Raw genomic sequence first — 11,736 nt, forward strand, 5'->3', positions numbered from 1 at the left:
CGTATAAATCTAAACCCAGACCCGCCCCGCTTGAAACCCGGATTTAACGGGTCTAACCCGCTAGACCCGCTAGACCCGATGGACACATTTCCACCAAACAAAGCAATTTTATATATCAGATTATAAATGAAAAAAAAAATTTAAAACCCCAATAAACAGTACATTAGTACAACAAACAAATAAAGAAAATTTGAAATTAATATTTGCTTCCTTTTCTTCTAAAATCCAAACCCCTGTTAGCAATATATTATTTAAATATTAAACTTACAATTTGAAATTCCTAAGTAAATGATGGCAGTGATGTTGTAGATGTGGGCCTGGGGTTAGATTGAGGATAAGAGAATGAGATATTAGAAGACAAGAAGTCAAGAAGACAAAAGGGGAAGAAGAAGTATGGAAGTTGGAACTTGGATCAGTGGGTGGAAGGAGAAACGGCAGTACGGCACCGTCACCCAAACGAGAAAAATAATAAAAAAAACCCTACAATACTTGTCTTCTGGGTCGGTTCATGTAATTAATATATATATATATACGGGTCGGTTCTGGGTCGGTTCTTGTAAAACCCGTTACCCGACCCAGAACCGCCCGGGTCTAGTTTTACAAACCCATTACCCGCCCCAAACCCATTTAGGAGACCCAAACCCGCCCCAAGTGGTTCGGTTCCGGGTCCAAAACCCGGCTAACCCGGACCCATTGCCATCCCTAATTTTTGGTGAAGAAAGGATGAACATGTAGTTTGAATAAACCGTAGAGAGAGAAATTACAAATTACATGGTGTTAGAAATATCCTAATTAAAATACAAAACTAATTCAAATTAAAATTTGGTGACACGTGGCACGAGGTGACCCACCCGGTGATAATCACCGGGTGTAGGGTCGAGAAAGCCGTATTAGACCGATCGACAGCTGTTCAGATTCTTACCAAATTTATTTATTATTTATTAAATATATAGTATTAAATATTTGAATTATTTTTCACTTATTAAAAAAGGTTTTGAGAAAAATTAAATAAATAATATTACAGAAAAACAGTACAAATTGGGATTTCTAATTATTATTATTTCGCTAACTTTGCCTATTCAAAACATATTTTAATACTAAAACGAACTAACAATATTAAAAACACATCAAATCTTAATATAGAAATTTTAAAATTTGAATTTTCGAAAATTATTTCACTAATTTTCAGATTTCTTTCCCAAAACATAAATTAAAACACTTAACCATCCATATAATATTCTAATCTTTATATTATTTTGACCTAAAATATATTATTTGCTTTCTACAAACTTATTCTTTACAAAATTCTGATCAAAATAAATCTATAAATCTAATTTCCAAAACACATTTCAGTACTTAAAAAAAAAAAAAAAAAAAAAAAAGCCCATTCAACTTAAGCAAGATACCATGAATTCATAACCAAGAAACACACAACCTCCAAAATTCAACTAATCATCAAAGGTTGCATTGAAAATGAGAACATATTATTAAAATATTAATCTAAAAACTTACGCATTTGAGAATATATGCAGCATGATAGACCTAGTTCTACTCGATCTGGTCTAATGCACCACACCGTTATAGTAGAAATTAGAGGAAAATCTTTGGAACAACTACCATTGAAGTTCAAAATGCCATGAACTGACAAAAACTTGTGGTTTTAAGCTTTCAGCAACTCAATTAGAGGATCCAGAAGAGTGCATATCGGACCTTCCTCCCATCATCCTCTCCGCCTTTTCACCTCGCTCGCCTGATTCATGTATTATACTTTCATACAAGAGAAATGAAAAAAAGCCAAAAAACAAAAAAACGAGCAGAAGAAAATAACATACTCCAAAGAGTCTCTTATTATACTTAAACTTACCTGTGCGAACTCTTATTACTTCTGATATAGGAGTCACTGCACATTCAACAAGAACCATTTCAAGATTGATACCCAAGTCAAAACGGTACAAGATATTTGCATAGAAAGGAAGGTATAGATGCACATGCGTACATAATATTGGGCTATGTGGCAAGTCTGGAGGATGATAAGCTAATTCTATTTTAGAGATGGTTCATAATCATGGATCCCCAGCTACCTTTGCAATTTTATTGTCCTTTCCTAATATTAAGTCATTCTACAGTCAACATACTATTCCATTCTGCCGCTGAAGTGTGTAAATTCTATGTCCAACTGGAAGTTTGACATTTAGAAATCAAGACACTGTGATTATCAAGAAACCCAATTCAAAACCTTTTCACAATGATAAACCAGATAACTAAGGGGATAAACACAAGGTACTCATAAACTCGCAACGTTTATAGGCCCAATGGGAAAGCTTCAAATCTACGCTCTTGCAGAACATATAATGTATAGAACAGAAAGCAAATGGGCAAGTTCAACAAACAATCAAATACAGTAAATGACCAAGAAAATCCTTTCAGGCCTTCAGTAGAACAGAAAGAAAGGTTACAGAATAAAATGACAGTGCAAAGAAATTTCTTAGTCTTACAGAAAATCTTGCCATCGCCAATTTCTCCAGTCCTTGCCTCCTCTATTATCTTTTCAATGACTTCTTCAACCTATGTCAACAAAAGCTGAAGTTAACAACTCTCTATGAAGTTCAGTTGATAAAACTGGATGGTTAAAAGTGACGTGATTGTATTATTTGGATACAGAAAAATTTTAAATGCCTTTTCTCCGTTACTATACCTGATCTTTGCTCACAACAATCTCCATCTTAACTTTTTGAACAAATTTGTCCTCGGAAAATTCAGACCCTGAAGAAGGTCAAAATATTAGGTCAAAACATTAGATGCAGAGGAAAGGTTCTGTATGCATGAAAAATACAATAAACTCTTGTTAAGTGCATGGACATGAAACATCCATACACCTTGTTTTTGGGTGCAGTAGGAACCATCTCCTACCTGGAGCTTAGTTTATACGAAAATGAAGTTATATGATGAAGTCTTATATTATGAACCACGAAAAACTAGGCTTGTCCATACCAGCCTGTCTCTCTGTTGAGCCACCTTGAGCACCAAATCCCCGTACATCAGAAATTGTAACCCCACGAATTCCCATTTTCAACAATGCCTTCAATATTATCCAGAAAAAATCTTCAGAAACAGATCAATTTAATTATTTGCAAAGAGTGCTGCAAAGTACACGTCCTTCTAAAAGAAGTTCTGCAATTCAAATTTGATCATGCAATGGATGTTCAAGATGCAAGGATCCTATTCCTACTAGCAATTATTATGTTCTACATTAAAGGGACCTAGTTGGTCTGCTGTTCCAAATTAAAACCAGAGTTCTAAAATACACTAGCTTTATCAGGAAATAATGGTCAGAAAGCCTAGTCTCTGTGTGCTTAGGACTGAAGTAAGACCTATTTCTGACCAAAAAGTTATTGCACTGGAATATATCAGGAAGCATGATATCTAGATAAATGTAATATATTCAAGATGTCACTTGTGTCGATATTTGTTCAGCTATGAGTGATAGGCTGATAGTAGTCCAGACATTTCTCCAAAATAAGTGGTATTAGTATTACCACTATGTGAATTTCTTTGTAAGCTATGAAAAGCTTAAAAGTAATCTAAACAAGAATAGAACAATTTGTAAAATTTCTATAGATGACGTGACTTCAAAACAAACAGACCGTTTGCCAAATGCCAGATAATCCTCAGAAGTCCAGTACTCCAAGAAACATTTGTAACATGACATGCGACCAATTATTATCTCCTGGATAATGATAGTAATAAATATGATAACGACATTTTATCATTGATGTAAGAAGATTACAAAAGAGAAATATGTTGTCCTATGAGTCTAAAGACTACTTTATCACTAGAGTTGACGATGAACATATCGATCTAAATTGGGCTTCATGAGGAATGGGGATTGCATCCAAAGAAAGTTGAAGAATGAAGCAGCTGTACTATTATATCACTAAAGTTCAACATATGATTTTCATGGCTAAGACAGACTACAAAAGATAGAAAAGAACTCACAACAATAATAACAATAAAAAGGTTCGGCTGCACATAATCTGTATTCTAAAAATTGCAAGAGTGGTCTTATCCTTACCGAAGAAACCTGCGGGATCCTCCAAGGTCTAAATTCTCAAACGTGAAAAGAGTGCACCATCGAAGAAGCACCGGCATAAGAAAAATAAAACATATTAATAATCAGAAAGACGAGTGAAGTTCTGAGGTAAAAAAAAAAAAAGAACCACGTCAATTATACCTTAAAATCGCTTCAACTTTGTAAAAATTGGCCTCGGGAATGTAACCTACAAGGAGAAACCATTTAACAAACAGTTAGTGGGCAAACTGGGACCAAGCTCCAAGGCAATTCTAACAAAATTAAATGAAACGCAGCGAAGAACAATGAGTGTCATCTGCAGACCTGGAGAGGTTTGGGCTCTAATAATCGGAAGAGAAGAACCATTCGTAGTGCGTTTAATGGTGAGCCCGATCGGGGAAGGGCCGAATTCTCTGAGACCATGGGTGAGCGAAATTGAAGCAAATTTAGGAAAATGTGGAAGGCGAGAGTAAAGGGTGTGAGGAGCGGCGTTGCATTTGGCGATTGAGATGGAGGCCATCGGAGATTCTCGGCGGTGGAATAACGAAGAAGATGAGAAGGACGATGTAAAGGGTTTTATTAATTTAAGACCTTCAACGTGAAAATACTAATTTACCCTTAATGAAATTTAAAATCAAATAAAAAATACTAAACATTAAAAAATAAAAATAAATCATTTCCTTTGTGCATGACCAAATAAAATACATAAATCCAGAAAACCCCCTTCCTTATTTCACGACTTAAAACTCTCCTTCTTCTTTTCCTTCTTCTTCACAAACCCACAAAGAAATCCTACACATCAAAATTATCAAACACATATCAAATATTCACGATAGAACCATAAAACAATGATATGGTGGTTTACGAGGGTGGAGAACACAATGAAATATGTTTTAACCCTTTATTTTTGCTTTTGGGTCTTTTTTTTTTGTTGGGAAAAAAATTCGACGATACCAAAAATCGGTCTGCAAATACCGATTTTTGTTACTAAAGTCGGTAACCACATTCCAATTATTTAAATAAAAATCGGTACTTAAACACCGATTTTTGTAGTAAAAATCGGCATGACAATACCGATTTATTTTTGTATTATCGGTATTGTCATGCCGACTTGTACTACAAAAATCGGCTTTTAAATACCGATTTTATTATCTGTGTTTTTTTAAAACTGTTTTCTCATACTTTCGTGCATCAACCTAAGGGATTGATGGAGGATTATTCAAATGAATTATCTAACGAATAAATATTTGAGATACGGAAAGCTCTACTCGATTGGGTTAAAGGCGTGGTAGACGCCACCGAATGGTGATAAACATTTTCGTTCCAAATATTTAAAAAATATCAATTAACCAAATATAAAATGTATTATTTAAAAAAAATCAAAAATATCGGTATTCGAAAACCGATTTTGTACTCAATAATCGACATTAGAACGCCGATTTTGACTTGTAAAGTCGACGTTGTGTCGCCGATTTGGTTAACAAAAATCGGTATTATGACGCCGATTTTTGTGTACAAAATCGGTTTGGATAAACCGATTTCGGAAACCAACGAAAAAAATAAAAAAATCAATTTCAATCTCAATATTTTTTCAAAATCGGCCAAATCATTGCAACCCAACAAGAAATAAGCATAGATTAATGTTCATTCATACATATTTATCAAGAATCGATGTTCGATTAATGTTTTCGAATTTACAAATAAAAATTTAGTAAAAGGTCATCGATGCTCGATTAATGTTTTCGAATTTACAAACAAAAGTTTAGTAAAATAGACTTACTTGTTGGTGGTGGTAATGGTGCAGTGGGTGGGTCGCTGGTCATTGCCGGTGCGGTGAAAGTCTCGCTGGTTGGCAGTCGTGATATTTCTTTTTTTTTTTTTTTTTTTTTTTTGATTTTTGGTCTTGAACAAATTAAAAATAAGATTTATTTATATTTGAGTATTATTTGTGGATAAGGGTATATTTGTCATCTTTGATCTTAATGTAATAAAATTAGATTAATTTGCGGGCTTGAACTAATAAACTCCTTTATGTGGTTTTGAACTAATAAAAAAATGGGCTTGCATATAACAGCCGCCTTACTCCAATTTACAAATCCCGGTGTACGCACGTGTCAACGGCTGCTTTCTGGCGTTACAAATTTTTTTTAGGGTAAATTACACTTACCTCCTCTACTATTATGTTAAATTATATCTAGACCCCCTCAGATTTATTATATTATATATACCTCCCTAGAAGTTTGGTTTCGTCCACAAATCCAAGAATTGACAATTATATCCTCACAAGAATACTATTTCCGCAAACTCGTCCTCCAAAGTCGAGTCCGCTGATTGCGTACGAAGGGGTCTGTCGGCAATGGCTTCGAACGAGGGATCGAAAGAGGCCGAAGAATTTGTGTACCGGATAAGCACCGCCGAGGAATGGGAGGAGCTGCAGAGAAGCGCCGCTACTTTCGGTGGATCTCTTGATCAATCGACTGGTTGTTTCCACCTCAGCAAGCTCCACCAGGTTTTTCTTCCTCTTGTGAGCACATTACACGGTTATTGTACTGGAGATTCAAATGACTGCGAAACATTACCCGGTACAACCGTGATTAGGGTTTCCACTTTTATTCAATTTTATTTCTTGGATTGGAAACTTTAGTTTGTGTTGAATTTGCTTATGTATGAAGCTTTTGTGGTCTGATTTTTGTTACTGATTAGCTTAGGATGTTGGAATCAATGGAGGGTTTTTCAAATATTGATCTAGTTTGATTAGTTTATATGTCTAATTATGCTTTCAGTTGCCTTCACTTCCATTTTTATGTTATAATGATTTCAGAAGAAGATGATAGAAGATCCACAATCTTTCTACCTATTGATTAAGTTGGCAAAATACGCTGCAGTGACATAGTATTGCTTGTTTATAACTATACTTACAGTTCAAAGTCCCATACTCCCATTGTACTTTCAATGTTTGAAATTAACGTAGCAGCTCGTCACACATCATTCTTACCTGCAGGTCCAATCCACTTTACAGATTTTTTTCTTGAATGTTAAGGAAGATCTATACCTACTACAGATTGATGCTAACAAGGTATGTAACTAAATCAACACAAAAAAGTGATATTTATTATTTAGTCCTTTTCATTGCAATAGAATACAATACATAGTATGATGCTTAATGGGCTAAAAGGGTATTAGTTGGTACAGCTTGGAAATGGATTGGTTTATGAAGCTGTGGATGATTCCAATGTATTTCCTCATTTCTACGGTCCGTCTCGAAGTTTTAGTCCTCTTCCTCTAGATGCTGTCACAAAAGCAGAGAAGCTGACATTATCAGACGGATTATTCAAATGCAGTTTTCTGAACTAAATCGTGTCCCGTCGCTGTCGTGATCGTACGAGTGTTACATTTTATTTATGTCTTGTGTATTATGTTCCTTATTTCGTATTCGGTTGAATAATACAAAAATAATCAGAAACACGAGAATTCCAATGGGAATAATGTATTTATTCATCGATTTGCATGTATGTATGCTTTACAGTTGAAAGTTATTGCCCTTAGATGTGTTCAAGAAAGAAACCTGGTTTACAGTCAGGGTATTTGCATATATTATAACATGATAGCCTCAATTATTGCTCTTTTTTTTACAGCAAGCAGCCTTCTGTGGACAGTTAAAAAAATGTGAAGTTTGGTTAAGTACCTTTCAGAGTGTTACTAATACTCGTTTTGATACTTATTTTAACTTCAAACAGCACTTTAAAAAAGCTACAAAAGCCGATTATTTGTAATTTACGAACTTAATTGAGACATTTGTAAACAGATTAAACATTTAATGGTATATTTTTTTAATGGTTAACCACAATCCAGATTTGCTTATCTGGTCTCTCCCTGTCATACTTGTCAGTTACTGATGTTTGAAAGCTATATATATTTAAGCTCTGCTGGCTAATAAACCAAAGTCTTCTTTCTCACAGCAAAAAATAAAAATGTCTTTTTTCCAGAAAGTCCTTTCACTTGCTTTCCTCACATTTCCTGTTCTCGTGTTTTTCCTACCTTGTGTTGCTTCTCATGGCTGCAGAAATCCAGTGATTTTCAACTTTGGAGACTCGAACTCAGACACTGGTGGTTTTGCCGCTGCAATGGGATACGAATTTGGATATCCTTATGGTCGCTCCTTCTTCCATCGATCAACAGGCCGACTATCTGATGGGCGTTTAGTCATTGATTTTCTGTGTAAGCTACTTATAATTACTGTATAATCTCTATATTTCATCAATCTATTATTATTGGCACTCAGGAGTTAACTAGGCATTATAGCACATGAATATGATGATCTGCTTTAGCTATAGCTTATCGAGTGTTTCCATGTGAATATTGCGTAAAAGAACTCAGAAAGCAATATGTTATAGCACAAGCCACGTGTTCAAAGTTTAGAGCCAGTTCTAATAATATATTTTTTTCCTTGGGATCAGCACAAGTTGCATGTTGTGTGCATGTGATCTTGTCCATTTTTCTAATTAAAAAATAGGTTTTTGTCTTTTTTAGATTGTCACTATATTTCTCAAGTTAAATAACTTGTGTTTTAACTTACATTGTTCGTGAACTATTTTTAGGGTAGAGTAACTTATAATTAACTTTTCGAAACACTTCAATGACAGGTGAAAATCTGAAGACAAATTATTTGACTCCATATCTGGAATCATTGGGACCGGATTTCACAAATGGGGCCAATTTTGCAGCAGGGGGCGCCACCACTCTTCCACGGAATGTTCCGTTCAATTTGAACGTGCAACTTCTTCAATTCACAAGGTTTCACAATCACTCACTACAGCTCCACTCAAAGGGTATGTATAAATAATCTTATGAAGTATATTCTATTTACTACTAGGAAAAATTTAAACTGAACTACTGATCAGGTTTAAAGAAGGTGATTAGAGACAAGGATTTCCGAAAGGCACTTTACACAATCGACATTGGCCAATTCGACTTGTGGGTTGCGTTAAACTCCTTTTCGTATGCTGAAGCTATCGAAAAGATCCCTTCTTTCATCTCCGAAATAAGGGATGCTATCCTTGTATGTAATATATATATATATATGCTCGTTTATATTCAAAGTCTACATATCTGTATATACAGTTAAATGTCTTTCTGTTGTTACTACATGTAGGCAATATACAGACTTGGTGGGAGGAAATTTTGGATTCACAATACAGGGCCATTGGGTTGTTTGCCTGCAGAACTGGCCACGAGAAAAACAAATGTCACGGATCTTGATCAGTATGGCTGCATCAAGTCCTTAAATGAAGGTGCAAAAGCATTCAACGCAAAACTAAATCATCTTTGTCAAGAACTGAGGATTCAGATTAAGGATTCAACTGTTGTCTATGTGGATATTTACTCTATCAAGTACAACCTCATAGCAAATTCTACCCATTACGGTGAGTCTTTTAAAAGTATCGATTTTTCTGCTCATCTTATTAGAGACATTAGAGACTAAAGTATGATTGTTGAATGAATAGGTTTCGAGAATCCATTAATGGTGTGTTGTGGGAATGGTGGGGCCCCATACAACTTCGATCTTTACATTAAATGTCGGGACATAGTCAAAGGAGCCAACTTGTGCGAACAAGGGTCACCACGTATAAACTGGGATGGAACTCATTATTCCGAGCCTGCCAATGCCTTTGTTGCCTCTGAGATACTATCAACTAAATATTCCACTCCTCCTCTTAAGTTTAACTTCTTCTGTAACAAATCTTGAAATATTTTACAACTTAGTTATTAAATGGGAAAAAAAAAGAAAAAAAAAATGGATTTTTATTCAATTTATTGCTCGAAACATTTGTTTCGGTGCTTTTGTAATTGAAACAAGAAAGATTAATGGATTTATCAATTATATAACTTGTAATCTTTATCTCAGTTCAATACAACATCTATCCTAAATATACTTGCTCTCCACTTTGATATTTCCTTGTATATCACATTTCACAACGGTCAAAAAATTATATAGCCCTATGTATAAACCCCATAAACAGACGTACGCCGAAAAACCCGAACTTTACTATCACTCTAAGTATTAACAAGATATTCCTAAGGAGTTCATATAAATATCTATAACTTGGTGACAATCCCATCTATAAAAATGGTTTACTTTGAGTTTTATCTTTTGGGTTGAATCTTGCATTAGGTGTCGTCCTAATTTTCAGACTTAATTATTTTAATTATATATAAAATAGGTTGATCAGCTCTCGAGATTTTCTAGTTACATCCCAAAGTTGTGTAGAATGATAGTTTAATACAATTGTGAAGTCATAATCTGGCGAAAGCGGTTCGATATTGCCACCAATTTGTTTTAAAACAACAGGCATATATCAGTAAGAACAAAACGAACATATATATATATATACATATATATATACATATATATATATATATATATATATATATATATATATATATATATATATATATATGTGTGTGTGTGTGTGTGTGTGTGTGTGTGAAGAGTACAAATTGTGTCAATATGAAATCATAAAATTCGTTGAAAAGATGCTCTTGACCGGAAAGCCTAGGTTTAGGACATAATATTGTTTGATAGCCAGTCTAGCCCCTCATACAACCCTTCACCAGAAGTTGCACACGTGCTTTGAATGTGCCTGCATTTTGCGTATGCCGTAATTTGTAGTGATTAATCGATCCATCAAGAGGCCAAACTAGAAATTAAAAAAGAAAAAAAAAAGGTCAAGGGACAAATGTATACCAACGACGCTTGATGGAATTAAGGCCCAATTTATCAGTTAATTCATCAGCATTCATCGCATTGGAAAGATCTTGCTTGTTGGCAAACACCAGAAGAACAGCTTCCCTCAACTCATCCTGACCAGGTGAATGCAAACCACACAAGTACGTTATATGCTCGTATGTGTTTGTTTGTGGCGATATATATATATATATACTGACTTGTTTACTTACCTGATTCAACATCATGTTCAGCTCATCCTTTGCGTCTTCAACACGATCTCGATCATTGCTGTCAACTACAAAGATTAGCCCCTGAGTGTTCTGGAAGTAGTGCTTCCACATCGAACGAATCTGCGTAAATACGTTTAATATGTAGCAAAAATTTAATGTTCATCAAAAGTGAAAACTAATAGTGAATATTGTATACCCTTTGTTGGCTACCAACATCCCAAACATTGAAGCTAATGTTCTTATATTCCAGAGTCTCCACATTGAATCCTGAAATGATACTATATAATTGTGACAACTGTTCTATTTATATATAAAAAAATTACGACGCATTAGATCGAATAAACAGGAAAAAAAACAACTTACCAATAGTAGGAATAGTGGAGACAACTTTACCGAGTTTGAGCTTGTAGAGAATGGTTGTTTTACCGGCAGCATCGAGACCAATCATTACTATACGCACCTCTTTCTTGCCAAATAGGCTGTTAAATAGCTTGGTGAAAGACAACCCCATCTCTCAACTAATTGAAACAATTCCCTGCATCTGCATCCCCTGAGCTAATTTATTTCCTTATTACAACATGGTGATCATAATAAAATACTCGAATATCAAGTCAACTCTTAATAGTTAAGGAAACAAGTATTCAAATTCAATTTATATAATCGTGATACATACATGCTTAGGTTGAACAAGTCATTCTTTTCTTTTCTTC

General features: G+C 34.7%; 4 protein-coding genes across 5 annotated transcripts; 2 read left to right on the top strand and 2 right to left on the bottom strand.

Annotated features, from left to right (window-relative positions):
• Window positions 1–1,393: 1,393 nt before the first annotated feature.
• Window positions 1,394–4,650, bottom strand: GLB1 (nitrogen regulatory P-II-like protein). Its single transcript, XM_012979148.2, has 8 exons — window positions 4,394–4,650; window positions 4,232–4,277; window positions 4,073–4,100; window positions 2,992–3,079; window positions 2,696–2,763; window positions 2,496–2,565; window positions 1,865–1,900; window positions 1,394–1,750 (listed from the first exon to the last, which is right to left on the bottom strand). Exons 1-8 carry the CDS (start codon window positions 4,587–4,589, stop codon window positions 1,677–1,679), a joined length of 606 nt encoding a protein of 201 aa, XP_012834602.1. The 5' UTR covers window positions 4,590–4,650; the 3' UTR covers window positions 1,394–1,676.
• A 1,669-nt stretch (window positions 4,651–6,319) lies between these two features.
• LOC105955410 (dihydroorotate dehydrogenase) lies at window positions 6,320–7,683 on the top strand. 2 transcript variants are annotated; one of them, XM_012979136.2, is made up of 3 exons: window positions 6,320–6,578; window positions 7,071–7,145; window positions 7,262–7,683. In XM_012979136.2, exons 1-3 carry the CDS (start codon window positions 6,426–6,428, stop codon window positions 7,421–7,423), a joined length of 390 nt encoding a protein of 129 aa, XP_012834590.1. In that variant the 5' UTR covers window positions 6,320–6,425; the 3' UTR covers window positions 7,424–7,683. The 2 variants fall into 2 exon arrangements, with proteins under 2 accessions (XP_012834590.1, XP_012834582.1); XM_012979128.2 differs by having other exon boundaries at window positions 6,338–6,578; window positions 7,253–7,683.
• Window positions 7,684–7,826: 143 nt separating this feature from the next.
• LOC105957021 (GDSL esterase/lipase LIP-4) lies at window positions 7,827–9,955 on the top strand. The gene is made up of 5 exons (XM_012980936.2): window positions 7,827–8,287; window positions 8,713–8,898; window positions 8,971–9,128; window positions 9,222–9,492; window positions 9,574–9,955. The coding sequence occupies exons 1-5, from the start codon at window positions 8,041–8,043 to the stop codon at window positions 9,813–9,815; spliced, it is 1,104 nt and encodes a 367-aa protein (XP_012836390.2). The 5' UTR covers window positions 7,827–8,040; the 3' UTR covers window positions 9,816–9,955.
• A 353-nt stretch (window positions 9,956–10,308) lies between these two features.
• Window positions 10,309–11,656, bottom strand: LOC105957011 (ADP-ribosylation factor-like). Its single transcript, XM_088816100.1, has 5 exons — window positions 11,390–11,656; window positions 11,223–11,293; window positions 11,027–11,146; window positions 10,815–10,930; window positions 10,309–10,710 (listed from the first exon to the last, which is right to left on the bottom strand). The coding sequence occupies exons 1-5, from the start codon at window positions 11,535–11,537 to the stop codon at window positions 10,629–10,631; spliced, it is 537 nt and encodes a 178-aa protein (XP_088672226.1). The 5' UTR covers window positions 11,538–11,656; the 3' UTR covers window positions 10,309–10,628.
• Window positions 11,657–11,736: the final 80 nt, after the last annotated feature.

The sequence above is a fragment of the Erythranthe guttata genome, chromosome 4 (genome assembly GCF_056151865.1).
Source record: "Erythranthe guttata isolate IM_541 chromosome 4, IM_541, whole genome shotgun sequence".
In the NCBI taxonomy this organism is placed as follows: Eukaryota; Viridiplantae; Streptophyta; class Magnoliopsida; order Lamiales; family Phrymaceae; genus Erythranthe; species Erythranthe guttata.

Excerpts from the sequence above, each read along its gene's own strand:
- GLB1 (XM_012979148.2), bottom strand. The coding sequence starts at position 4,589 with ATGGCCTCCATCTCAATCGCCAAATGCAACGCCGCTCCTCACACCCTT. Across the intron at positions 3,080-4,072 it reads GGATCCCGCAGGTTTCTTCG|GCATTGTTGAAAATGGGAAT; the intron begins GTAAGGATAAGA and ends ATAATATTGAAG. Across the intron at positions 2,566-2,695 it reads TTGTTGTGAGCAAAGATCAG|GTTGAAGAAGTCATTGAAAA; the intron begins GTATAGTAACGG and ends TTGTTGACATAG.
- LOC105955410 (XM_012979128.2), top strand. The coding sequence starts at position 6,426 with ATGGCTTCGAACGAGGGATCGAAAGAGGCCGAAGAATTTGTGTACCGG. Across the intron at positions 6,579-7,070 it reads ACCTCAGCAAGCTCCACCAG|GTCCAATCCACTTTACAGAT; the intron begins GTTTTTCTTCCT and ends TCTTACCTGCAG. Across the intron at positions 7,146-7,252 it reads TACAGATTGATGCTAACAAG|TTGGTACAGCTTGGAAATGG; the intron begins GTATGTAACTAA and ends AAAGGGTATTAG.
- LOC105957021 (XM_012980936.2), top strand. The coding sequence starts at position 8,041 with ATGTCTTTTTTCCAGAAAGTCCTTTCACTTGCTTTCCTCACATTTCCT. Across the intron at positions 8,288-8,712 it reads TTTAGTCATTGATTTTCTGT|GTGAAAATCTGAAGACAAAT; the intron begins GTAAGCTACTTA and ends CTTCAATGACAG. Across the intron at positions 9,493-9,573 it reads AGCAAATTCTACCCATTACG|GTTTCGAGAATCCATTAATG; the intron begins GTGAGTCTTTTA and ends TTGAATGAATAG.
- LOC105957011 (XM_088816100.1), bottom strand. The coding sequence starts at position 11,537 with ATGGGGTTGTCTTTCACCAAGCTATTTAACAGCCTATTTGGCAAGAAA. Across the intron at positions 11,294-11,389 it reads CTCCACTATTCCTACTATTG|GATTCAATGTGGAGACTCTG; the intron begins GTAAGTTGTTTT and ends GTATCATTTCAG. Across the intron at positions 11,147-11,222 it reads ATGTTGGTAGCCAACAAAGG|ATTCGTTCGATGTGGAAGCA; the intron begins GTATACAATATT and ends GTATTTACGCAG.